Here is a 12,806-nt window from a genome sequence, read left to right on the forward strand (position 1 = left end):
TACAAGGTAGTTTGTGACGTCAGAAACACCAGCGATTTCAAACCGCGTTTTTGAGACCGTCTCTAGATCACGGAGAAAATACTCAATGGTGTTGACATGAATTTGCACATGGTTGTTCTTAAAGCATATTAAAAACACCACATAGATATATAAACAACATTAAAAGCTGGATTTTCACCACAAGAACATTGAGTTCTGTAATAAAATATAAAGTCTCTGAATAGGTTCACATTCTACAAGAAACCATTACATCCAGGTTCACATTCTACAAGAAACCATTACATTTGAAGGATTTTAACAAGCCGCAAAAATACAGCTGAAACGAACCGTTCACTAGTTTTTAACCCTTTTGCATCAGTGTAACTATTGTTAGACTTGACCTGTTCTCTTAAATTAGTGTTATTTTAAAGGAAATGACCAACTTGAGACTGCGAAGCATCCCACCTTCCGCACAAAAGAAGAAAAACAAGGCAAATCACTTTTTTTCCCTTTATTTCACTCTGAGTGATAACTCCATTAAAAATAAAATTTTATATATAAATATTATACTGTGGCCCATCATCTGCAGTCTCACGAAATCCAATGGATCTTCTTTACCAACAAACTAAAAATGTGTGTCGGTCCTTTCCAGAACACTGTGGCTTCAACAACTGCCCCAAAGTTCAGGATTTTGACATAATTATTTATTCATCCTTAATGGAAATTATATTCAAAAGAAAGATAGGCAAAAGTTATCAGGGTCGTTTTGTGGCAGAAAATAATTGTTGTTTACTCATATCATCAAGACTGGATCTCCACATATACATTGAAGAATTCAATCAGACATGAGAATGAAAATATTTACTAATTATCATTGTAGCTTGCAGTTGATAGGTTTGCTGAGAAAGAGATTGTCCTTTGGTTTGTGTCCAGAGCCCTTTCAGCCTCGAAAGCCTCTGAAGAACTTCGAAAACACTGAGAAATCATCCTGCATGTCAGAACCGCCTGAAAGAAGCAGAAAATGCATCAGTGGGTGATTCAAGAATCCAAACTGATCTTGTAAAAGCTTGGGGAACATAACGTTAATGTTAATATACTATATTAACCAGAACGCGTTTTAAACACTCAAAATTCTACAATGTTAATATATCAAATACAATTTTTTTCTTTTACCTTTGTGACCATACATGGGGAAAAGTGTTAGCTAGAAATGGCTAACCTGACATGAGAGGACCAGACTGATCTTGCGGCCCATGTTGGACACCAGAACCCCCTGAGATGGTCACTGTAGTCTCTTCATTACCTTCACCGTCTCTGACTGTTCGCCTTTCTTCTACTGTCTACACACACACACACATACACAATCTCGATTATTACTTGTTAGACACCATCTGGACGTGTGTGGCGTATTTTGAGCCTTGCTGTACATTATTACGATATTTGTAATCAGAAATTCTTTTGAGGATCAAATTATACAGGAACACTCACTCCATCTTGTCTGACCACCTTGGTGACGCTGATAGACTTAAAGAATGACCTCGTCTTTGGCTGTGAAGGTGCTGGAGTCAAGATCTGATCCAGCCCGCCTGAAGACACCTGCGAGTCCAGATCTGAGGGTGGAACCAGAAGACAAAAGGTTTTTGTAAACCAAAGACAATTTATAGGAGTTGCATCAATGATATCAGGGAAGAAATTGGAGAATCAAGGCCTATTCATTCAAAGGTTGAATTGTCAGTAGGGTAACAAAGGATAACATGAAAATAACATTTCTTTGTCAAGTCAGCTTTTTTTATTTAGCACTTCACAGTATTCAGCTCACAGTATTCAATTCAATAACTGTGTAAAGTTCATCAGTTATGAAATGAGTTCTATTCAGCTATAAGCTGCTCTACAGAAAAGCTTAGCTTTAGCTCGAGTCAGTTCAATGTTGATTCATTCAGTTCAATAACAGTGTCAAATTTGCACAGTTCGTCAATTATGAAATGAAATTGATTCAGCAATAAAGCAGCTCTAGTGTCATCATCCAGCTCAATTCAGTTATGTATTCATCCGATAGTGTCAGTGCAATCAAATCAATAATATTATTGAATATGAAGAGTCTTTTAAACCCCTTTGCATTTTCCTTCATATTAAGTCTGAATTTTCAAACTGCAGTGATCTACCATTCTTTTATTTGAAGTTTTGCATGTCGAACTATAGATTAAAGTATCTAAACTTCTTCATGAATTACACATTTTTTAATTTCACTTGAATAATTGGGGATGTTTTTCATTTATTTATTTCAGAACATTACTGTCTGTACTGAAAAAAATCACAAAAAAAAGATCATTACCTCCATCCTCTTTTTTCTCGTTCTCCTTCGGTCTTAATGGACTATCTTTCCAAAGATCATGAAACTAAAAATGAAATGAAGACAGTCAGATGAGAATACAGTATAGAAAGACTCTGAAACAGTGACGGTGTCCAAACCTGCTCCTGAATGGCCACTATCCTTCAGGACACTGGCCTGGAAGTTTCTAGTATGCCTAGTAAGACTTTGGCTGCATCCGAAATCGCATACATCCCTACTATATAGTAGGTGAAAAACAGTATGTAACAAAAGAAGTTAAAAAAAGCAGGCAACCTAATACTTAAGTGCGAGAATCTTAAAGGTATAGCGGAGGATTTTCCCGAATTTTAGAAAAGAACCGCCCTCTCCACTTTTTGAAAAAGTGCACATGCGCAACACTCTACCTGCTCCCGAGAGGGAACGCCTATTAAACGTGTGCACGAGAGAGCATGCACGAGCCTAGTTCTCCTCGTGCACGCTCTGTTTACAAGTTGCTGTCGGTGCGTGACTTGTGCCAGGGCTAGCATCGCTAATCATAGCTTACATTAACTTTTACTAGCAGTGATTTTAAATGGATTTCTCCAAATAGCATGCCAGACTTTACCTGTCGAGTAGAAACTTCGCGACTGAGGCATCAGTGGGAAGCCCAACCTGTGCTTTTAGCGCACGCCAGCGTGTGAAATATTCTCCCAAAAACACTCTGGTCTTGTGTCTTTCTTCAGAGGCCTTTCTCTTCTTGTCATACAATTCGTAGACACTTTTTCTCTTGCGACCCTCAGACATTTTGAAAAAACCCGGTGAGAACGGCGAGCTTCAATGAATGGCTGAAACCGTAGCTCACCACACATATACACCTGAAAGTGCGCATGCGCAGAAAGCGAAAACTACCTAGGGACGAGTACGTACAATGGCCTTATGTAAACATATCACCAGAATGATTGACAACTAGGAGGACCAATAGTCTTGATGATCCACACGGAAAAAGAAAATCCTCCACTATACCTTTAAGTGTGCATATGATGGACACTTTACTATCCCATGAGGCCACATCATGACAATAAATGTAGTACGCCCCGGATAACATTCATCCTACACATTTTCATAGAATGTACTTTTTAGTGGTTGTGAAGTGATTACTAATACAAAGTGAGTACCTACTCAAGAGAGTATGCGATTTCGGACGCAGCCTATGATTGGCTGGTTCAGGTGTGTTTAATTGGGGTTGAAGCTAAACTCTGCAGGACAGAGCTGGATTGGACACCCTTGCTCTAAAAGTCCACCGGATCACTTTGATTCACCTTTGAGAAGGGGCTCCACTGGGGAAAGGGGCTGCTGGGACCTTGCGGAGATGAGGAATCCTTGTCCTTTGGTGCCACAGAGGGGGGAGGGAGGGGTGGATTGTAGGGTGAGCTCTCAGGAGACTTCAACATGAAATCTCTGAACGGGTTACCACTTCCTGACCCACTCCTGCCTTTCTCGACACCTTCCTGAGAAGGCGGAGCTTCTATTGATGGGACATCTGTTGGGCAGGGGAACAGAGAGCAGGAGGAGTTAGCAACATATATTTAAAATGCATTGCTATCACTGTAGGGTTTCTGAATTGTTTTCTTACAAGCTTATAAAATGGAAAAGATTCGAGTTACAGTTGGACAGAAGCCTGAGCTCTTCTCTATAATTTGGAGCCCTTTTAATATTTTAAGCATTGTTATTTAGTATTATTTAAATACTATTACATTTTATAAATATATTAAAAAAAAATTGTTAAACTAAATGAAAAAAGGAATGTTCCCTCTGCAGCAAGCTGAAATAAAATAAGATTTTGTATATTTTATTGATTTCAGTTAATGTTCATTTTATTTCAAGTAATGAAAATGTTTGTTTTATGGTTTTACTTTTAGTTAACTATAATAACCCTCACTTTAAAGGTGCATTGTGTAATATTTAGGAGGATCTGTAGACAGAAATGCAATATCATATACATAACTATGTTTTCAGTGGTGTGTAAAGACCTTACATAATGAACCGTTATGTTTTTATTACCTTAGAATGAGCCATTTCTATCTACATACACCGCGGGTCCCATTACATAGAAATAGCCATTTTGCGCCGACATGTTTCTACAGTGGCCCTAAACGGACAAACTACTACAGAGCGCGTTTCGTCACGATGTTGTTCTCCGTGCAAAGAAGCAAGCTAAAGTCAGCGAATAAAACACTGACACAATGATGAACAAGTAACAATAATATTCGCAATAACATATCGTTTTACTCTCTGCTGTCTCAGGCGATGACATCTTTTCGTATTGGCCACCGTAACTTTTGTTGATTGCAATGCGTAACCTCACCACTAGATACCGCTAAAAATCACACACTGCACCTTTAAGTAGACCATTATATCTTAGTGTCATCCTTACCCTTCAACTAAAAACGGAAATATTATGCATTTTAGCCGTTCATGTACACGACAATGGCGTTTTAGGGGCCTGAAAACGAAAACTTTTGTAAATGGGTTTTGAAAACGATACCATTATCGTCTCCATGTAAACATGAATTTGTGGAAACGGTGACGCCATACGCATGCATATTACCAGAGCCCGTCTACGGAGAGCCTTGGCACTTCCTATTAGCCCCATTGTATCGATCTTGGTTGCAGTTTCATTAGAATTCCACTGGAGGTGATCGCGGGCGAGCGCAGACTGAATGGGAGTCTATGGAGCTAGACGGCTAAATGTATCTCTTTCTCCTGTTTGTCGTTGAATCAACGTAGATTTTATTGTTGATTCCGCAAGTTCAATATAGATTATAGTCCAAAAGTCGAATGAATGAGTACTTAAGTCCTTTCGATTTCTTACAGGTTGGGCCGTTGTTGGCCGGAACACGCTAGCATTCTGCTGAAGGACTGATTACGGCCAGAGATACCGCTTGATGGCATCGTGGCATCCGAAGCGGGACCAGAAACAAACAAAACAAAAACTCGTCTAGCACGTGTATTTACCTGTGTCAGCTGTGTTGTCGATGCCTCGAGAGAAAAGAAAGTGCAGAGCGCGAAAGCACCATAGTGACTGAAGGATTGCCGTAAAGCAGTATCTCTGGTCGTACGATGTGTATGACGTCATTGACACTTTAAAAGACTTTTTAAAGCAAATAAGTGACTCTGAAAAATCTAACACCCAGCAGTGTGTAATTTCTTTGCATCTCCTTTCGAATACAATATTCAAATTACTAGAAAAAAAATGATATCCTGAGAAAAGTGGATTTTGAGGGGTATAGCGCCATAGGGTATAGCGCCCCCGCATGGACAGAGACGTGTTACTGCAGCCAGTCCAGAAACCAGAAGTAACCAGAGAGTGCCAATTCTCTTCCTATTAGACATTCTCTGATATTACGTCTTCAGTCTATAGGTGTGTAGTGTTTCTTTACAAAGTGACATCGCCACCTACTGGCCTGGAAGCATAATACAGCATTTTTAGTCGTTTTCACGGATCCTTGTGAACGGGATCGTTTTGACAAAGTTGTTGTCTGTATGCGAAAAACGCAAAGGAAAAACTTTTCCGTTTTAAGTACATCGTTGTTGTGTAAACCTACTCTTAGAGTGTATAACTATGTTTGCCTAACACATTGTGTTTTATCTGTGTATATTACATGTATAGAGCTTATTAATTTTGTGATTTATACAGTATATGTGTATAAAATGTGTAATTCGAGTGCGTTGTTGTGTTTGGAGCTCCGTCGAATTAATTCAGAAACCTTGTTTTTCTTCTTTACACTCTTTTACAAACGAACTTTTTCATTTTTATAGCGTGTGAACATATCTGGAATACTATTCTCCTTAAAAAACAATCGGATTGCTCTGATATCGCTACATATATCCAACCTTTCGAACTTCCGCTACTAGCCTTAGCCCGCTAGCATTACACGCGTGGTCGCGCCTATCGATCGACTTATTTACACCCGTATCACTGAAAGCTATAATTCGCCATTATAGCACATCTGCTATAATGGCGAATATAACGGATGTGTGTCTAACGTTACCTTTGAGTGCAGGTGAGGACACCTTCGAGCTGCATTCTGTGCAGTTAGAGCTGGAATCCGTGGAGAAGCAGATCCGCGACCTACTAGAGAGACAGGCCGAGCTACGAGATCGACGTTTCGCGCTTGAAACATCACGCGCCGATGCTCAAAAGTCAGTGGTTAGTAACCTTTTGACTCCGACCTCGTCTACTCCATGTGTTTCTCTGCCCAGGATGCGATCATCCCTGGTTTCATTCACTCCGGCACCGACACAACAACATGGACCCTGGATGATTCCACAGCGGAAGACGCGGGCCAGGACCAGAGCTAGGACCTCTCCGCCCCTCCCGGCCTTCGAGATCTCCACCCAGAACCGCTTCTCCCCTCTACGCGAGACGGAATGCGACGCTGTGATCATCGGCAGTTCCATCGTCCGGCATGTCCGTGCTACCATAGGTAAAGGTAAGGTTCGCACTCACTGCTTTCCTGGTGCTCGTGTTCTCGATGTCGCTGCACAGGTTCCCGGGATTCTGAACGGTGACGAGCCCGTCGGAGCTGTCGTGCTGCACGCGGGAACGAACGACATCAGGCTACGGCAGTCGGAGGTTCTGAAGAAGGACTACAGGAGCCTGATCGAGACGGTACGCAGCACATCGCCTGAAACAACGATCATCGTGTCTGGACCGCTTCCCACCTACCGACTAGGACACGAAAGGTTCAGTAGATTATTTGCTCTAAATGAATGGTTAATGTCATGGTGTAATGAACAGAGACTGCTCTTTGTAAATAATTGGAATCTTTTCTGGGAGCGACCTAGGCTCTTCCGTGCTGATGGCCTTCACCCCAGCAGAATCGGAGCGGCTATTCTGTCGGACAACATCTCCAAGACGCTACACACCATATGACTAGTAAGTCAAAGTCCAAATCACACTCTTTGCTGTCCAAACTTAATTGATATAAGTACCAATGTAGAACATTATATTGAAACTGTGTCTATTCCTCGTTTAGTGAGATCAAATAATAAATCTACTGCAGGATCTAAGAAAAATCTAATTGTGATTAAACCAGAAAATCTCAATATTAGTGAACAAAAACAATTTATAAAGCTAGGTCTTTTAAACATCAGATCGCTTACACCTAAGGCGGTTATTGTAAATGAAATGGTCACAGATAATAGTTTCGATGTACTTTGCCTTACTGAAACCTGGCTTAAACCAAATGATTATTTCGGTCTTAATGAGTCTACTCCTCCTGGATACTGTTACAAGCATGAGCCCCGTCTGATTGGTCGTGGCGGTGGTGTTGCTATAATCTATAAAGATATTCTTACTGTTACTCAGAAAACAGGTCACAGGTTTAATTCGTTTGAAGTACTTGTGCTAAATGTTACTCTCTTAGATGTAAGAAAGAAATCCATATTATCTCTAGCCTTGGCTACCGTATACAGACCGCCTGGGCCTTACGCTGATTTCCTAAAAGAGTTTGCAGACTTTCTCTCAGATCTTTTGGTCAATGTCGATAAAGCATTAATTGTTGGAGATTTTAACATACACGTAGATAATTCAAATGATGCTTTAGGGGCTGCGTTTACAGATTTATTAAACTCCTTTGGGGTCAAGCAAAACGTAACTGGTCCCACTCATCGTCTTAATCATACGCTAGATTTAATTATATCACATGGAGCCGATCCAACCGATATAGATATTATACCGCAAAGTGATGAAGTCACTGACCATTACATGGTCACTTGCATACTACGTACCGCTGAAATTTGTCATGTTGCGCCGCGTTATCGACCAGGCAGAACAATCCTTCCAACAACTACAGATCATTTCTCAAATAGCTTACCTGATCTGTCTCAGCTGCTCAGTGAACCCAAACAAACAGATGAACTAGAGGAAATGACTAGCACTATGAGCACCATTTTCTCTAGTACATTAGACATCGTTGCACCAATTAGATTAAAAAAGGTTAGAGAGAAAACTAAAGCACCATGGTACAACAGTGTTACGCATGTTCTAAAGAGAGAAACTCGTAATTTAGAGCGTAAATGGAAACAAACTAATCTAGAGGTCTTTAGAATCGCATGGAAAGACAGTATGTCACGTTATAAAAAGGCCCTAAAAGCAGCCAGGGCTGAGCATCTCCGCAAACTAATAGAAAACAACCAAAACAATCCAAGGTTTTTATTTAACACCGTCGCTAGACTAACAAATAAACAGACGTTACCGGAGCAAAATATTCTGTCACAGTGTAGTAGTAATGATTTTATGAATTTCTTCACTGAGAAAATAGAAAGCATCAGAAACACAATTGTAAATGTACAATTTTAATGGTGTCTTATGATTCAGCCTCAATTATCACCCCGCAAGAACAATTACAGCGCTTTGCAACTATAGGACAGGAAGAGTTAAATAAACTTATCATTGCATCTAAACCAACAACGTGTTTATTAGATCCAATACCAACTAAACTACTGAAACAAGTGTTACCTGTAGTGGAAGAGCCTCTTCTCAATATTATTAACTCGTCTTTATCCTTAGGTCATGTTCCAAGAATATTCAAGTTGGCAGTTATAAAACCTCTTATTAAGAAACCACAATTAGATCATAATAACCTAGCAAATTACAGACCCATTTCAAATCTTCCATTTATGTCTAAAATACTAGAAAAAGTTGTGTCCGCTCAACTGTGCTCTTTCTTGCAAGAAAATGATATCTTTGAAAAGTTTCAGTCAGGATTCAGACCGCATCATAGCACAGAAACTGCGCTCGTTAAAATCACAAATGATTTACTTTTAGCTTCTGACCAAGGCTGTATCTCAATACTAGTTTTACTTGATCTTAGTGCTGCGTTCGATACTATAGATCACACAATACTCTTAGACCGACTACAAAACTACACTGGTGTTCAGGGACAGGCATTAAACTGGTTTAGATCGTACTTATCAGACCGTTACCATTTTGTCTGCGTAAATGGGGAAAAATCGAAGATAACGTCAGTAAACTACGGTGTACCGCAAGGATCTGTGTTAGGCCCTCTGCTATTCTCAATATATATGCTGCCACTTGGTAATATTATAAGAAAACATGGAATTAATTTCCACTGTTATGCTGATGACACTCAATTATATATTTCATCACGACCAGATGAAAACGCTAAATTATCTAAATTAACAGAGTGTGTTAAAGATATAAAATACTGGATGACATGTAATTTTCTGCTATTAAATTCAGATAAAACGGAGGTATTACTTATTAGTCCAAAAAACTGCCCACAAAACCTCTTACAATACAACTTTAATTTAGAAGGGTGTCCTGTTACTTTATCCTCTACAGTAAAAGACCTGGGTGTTATATTAGACCGCAACTTGTCTTTTGAAAATCATATTTCATATGTTACAAGAACAGCCTTTTTCCACCTTAGAAACATTGCTAAGCTACGTAACATGCTATCTGTTTCTGATGCAGAAAAGTTAGTTCATGCATTCATGACCTCGAGACTAGATTACTGTAATGCTTTATTAGCTGGTTGTCCTGCATCCTCAATAAACAAGCTACAGTTAGTCCAAAATGCCGCCGCTAGAGTTCTTACTAGATCAAGAAAATACGATCATATAACACCAATTCTGTCGTCTCTACATTGGTTACCTATAAAGTTCCGTATCAATTACAAAGTATTGCTACTGACCTATAAAGCCCTAAATGGTTTAGCTCCCGTGTATTTAACGGAACTTCTATCGCCCTACAATCCATCGCGCTCTTTAAGATCACTAAATTCGAGGCTTCTGGTCATTCCTAGGATATCTAAGTCCACTACAGGAGGGAGAGCTTTTTCACATTTAGCTCCTAAACTGTGGAATGGCCTTCCTGATATTGTTCGAGGCTCAGACTCGCTGTCCCAGTTTAAAACTAGATTAAAGACGCATCTCTTCAGCCAGGCATTCACATAATACTTACATTTTATACTACAGTTGAGACGACTCGACGCGGGCGATGTTTATGCCCTAAATCAATACATGATTAACTAACTGTATTTCTCTATGTACATTTCTGAAATGCACTTTCTGTAAAGCTGCTTTGAAGCGATGTGTATTGTGAAAAGCGCTATACAAATAAATTTGAATTGAATTGAATTATATAGGTATATCTATTTACTTTCTCATTTGATTTTACTGAGATGACTACTTGAAATGTATTCAACCATCATCTAATCAGCTTATAAAATCTAAATTAAATCATGCAAGATGTACAGATGCCTAGAAAAATACTTTGCACAAAAAAAAAAAAAAAACAGAGCAACAAGTCTTGAGGAACAGAGCAAACGTACCTCTATGTCCAAAGCCATGGCGCTCATCAAATCGACCTAGACCAGCAAAGATCTCCTCCATGTCCCTGAAGATCTGGCCGAACAGCTGAGGTTCCTCGAAGCGCATCCCGCCGGGCCCAACGCTGAAACCAAATCTGAAGGCATCATCTAACGGGTCCCGACGTGGCCTATTAAAGTCATCGTAGTGAAATCCACTGTCATTGTCTTCATCTTCATCATCATCATCATCTTCATGAATCATCCCATCAAAGAAGGGGTCCCTGATCAAAACACATTCAAATTAGCAAACCAATCTGAACTAAACAATGTCACTGTAGTGTATTAATCAGAAACAGTGCAGGAAAAATAAATGCACCAGGCCAACAAGGTCTATATTTGCATTCAGAACTAATACTTCATATACATGTGAAAAACAATCTTTTAATTTTTCATAAAACATTAAACGCTTATTTAATTAATAAAGAAAGAAAGATGTGTAAACTTAAAGTGACAGGTAGCTTTTTATTTATTTATAAATAAGTGCATTAGATACCAGATACAGTTTATTTATCTGTTAATCTGTTAATGTGTCATCTGAGGCTGGATTTCTCATTCTTCATTATTATTTTTCACATTTTATAATAAAAAATAAAATAAAATCTATGATACAATTAAGAAATTTATTCATATGTGTATTACTAAGTTTTAGCACCAGCCCACTATTATTTATGTCCTGATGTGTCAAAGTAAAACTGAAAGAGAGTGTGTGTATTATGTTCCATATGGCTTCACGTATTTTAGCAATTTGTCACGGATGGACAAAACAGGACAAAAATGTATTACAAAATCATTTATAACTGTGCGGGCAAACTAAAATACTTTAAAATAGCACAATGCTCTATAAAGTTTATTTGTATAAAACAGTCACCAAGCGTTTATTTCTATTGACACCAATTAGCCTAACGTTACCCTACAGAAACATCCATACATAAAAGCATTAGCAATATGAGTTGAGAAATATTGTGAAGCATGTTACTTTATAACACTATGCACAATGTTATTGCTTATATCTTATTAGTTTTAGTTTGTTATAATAATATACGACATAATAGCTGTTAAGAGTCAACTGTCAGGTACATTTCCACATTGAACTGTTAGGCAGACTCACCTGCGGCCATCACCACGATAATGACCACCGGGAACCCCGAAAAACCCACGAAACAGATCAAATACGCTCATTTAAGGACGAAGTATCCAGTGATCCTTCACAAATGGGACCATAACAAAGTTGCATCAGAGATCCAGGACACCGAGGAAATCCTACGAGATCTTTCCACCGGAAAACAGATTTCAAAATAAAAGTCCCTACATTGAATTAACGGATGCCGTCTACGTCATTATCGACTAATAAAACAAGCTATGTAATACCTTTTCAAACTTTAAATTAACTAAAAATAACACTTAATAAAGAATCAATATTTTAAATAAAATATATATCCAGTAGCATTAAATGCGTTGAGAAATATGACTTGCGCAAAGCTTATGTCAGCTTTTTACGTTTACGTCAGTTTACACATTCATGAGGGGAAACATGTTTATAATAATGTTTTATAAATCTTCACCACTAATTACTTTAATAAATAAAACTCTGAACTTTATTAAAGCTCACTAGCATATAAAAGAATACCTCCACTTCACTTGCACGGACGTTTATGTATGCATAAAATGTGTAAACATTATGAAATGTGAAGCAAATTTATTAATTTGACTACAATGTGTGGCAATAATCTTTATGGGTAATCCATTGATAAACCATGTTTTTTTTGAGGGGCAAAAAAACAAGCTTATTTCAGATGAGACCTACAACCTCAAATTTCTCTATAAAATTAAGCAAATTAGTTCTCAACAGCTGCTACAATCAAATCACAAATCAAACCCCCAACTAGCATTTTAATCATACCTCTTGCAAGACACAGGTTTCACGTATGGCAACAATTTGGCTTTAATATCACAAGATGCAAATTAGAAATTCTCTAAACCTTTTTCTATGCAAAGAACTGAGGAACCAATAAACTTGACATTTTAAAATGGGCTGCATCAACTGTACACCTCATATTGAGTTTAAAAGATAATTTGTTGGCTACTTTCCTACATATCTTGTTTGTAAAGCAACAAATTAT

At 38.5% G+C, this 12,806-nt stretch overlaps 1 protein-coding gene across 2 annotated transcripts; it reads right to left on the reverse strand.

The window, feature by feature from the left end:
- Positions 1-475: 475 nt before the first annotated feature.
- On the reverse strand, positions 476-11,967 carry hax1 (HCLS1 associated protein X-1). 2 transcript variants are annotated; one of them, XM_084424748.1, is made up of 7 exons: positions 11,795-11,967; positions 10,648-10,814; positions 3,607-3,827; positions 2,312-2,375; positions 1,468-1,589; positions 1,199-1,319; positions 476-984 (listed from the first exon to the last, which is right to left on the reverse strand). In XM_084424748.1, exons 1-7 carry the CDS (start codon positions 11,863-11,865, stop codon positions 920-922), a joined length of 831 nt encoding a protein of 276 aa, XP_084280874.1. In that variant the 5' UTR covers positions 11,866-11,967; the 3' UTR covers positions 476-919. The 2 variants fall into 2 exon arrangements, with proteins under 2 accessions (XP_084280874.1, XP_084280873.1); XM_084424747.1 differs by having other exon boundaries at positions 10,648-10,907.
- Between the last annotated feature and the right edge of the window lie 839 nt (positions 11,968-12,806).

Source organism: Rutilus rutilus, assembly GCF_951802725.1.
Source record: "Rutilus rutilus genome assembly, chromosome: 11".
Lineage (NCBI taxonomy): Eukaryota > Metazoa > Chordata > Actinopteri > Cypriniformes > Leuciscidae > Rutilus > Rutilus rutilus.

Excerpts from the sequence above, each read along its gene's own strand:
- hax1 (XM_084424747.1), bottom strand. The coding sequence starts at position 11,865 with ATGAGCGTATTTGATCTGTTTCGTGGGTTTTTCGGGGTTCCCGGTGGT. Across the intron at positions 10,908-11,794 it reads TATCGTGGTGATGGCCGCAG|GGACCCCTTCTTTGATGGGA; the intron begins GTGAGTCTGCCT and ends TGTTTTGATCAG. Across the intron at positions 3,828-10,647 it reads CCATGGCTTTGGACATAGAG|ATGTCCCATCAATAGAAGCT; the intron begins GTACGTTTGCTC and ends CCTGCCCAACAG.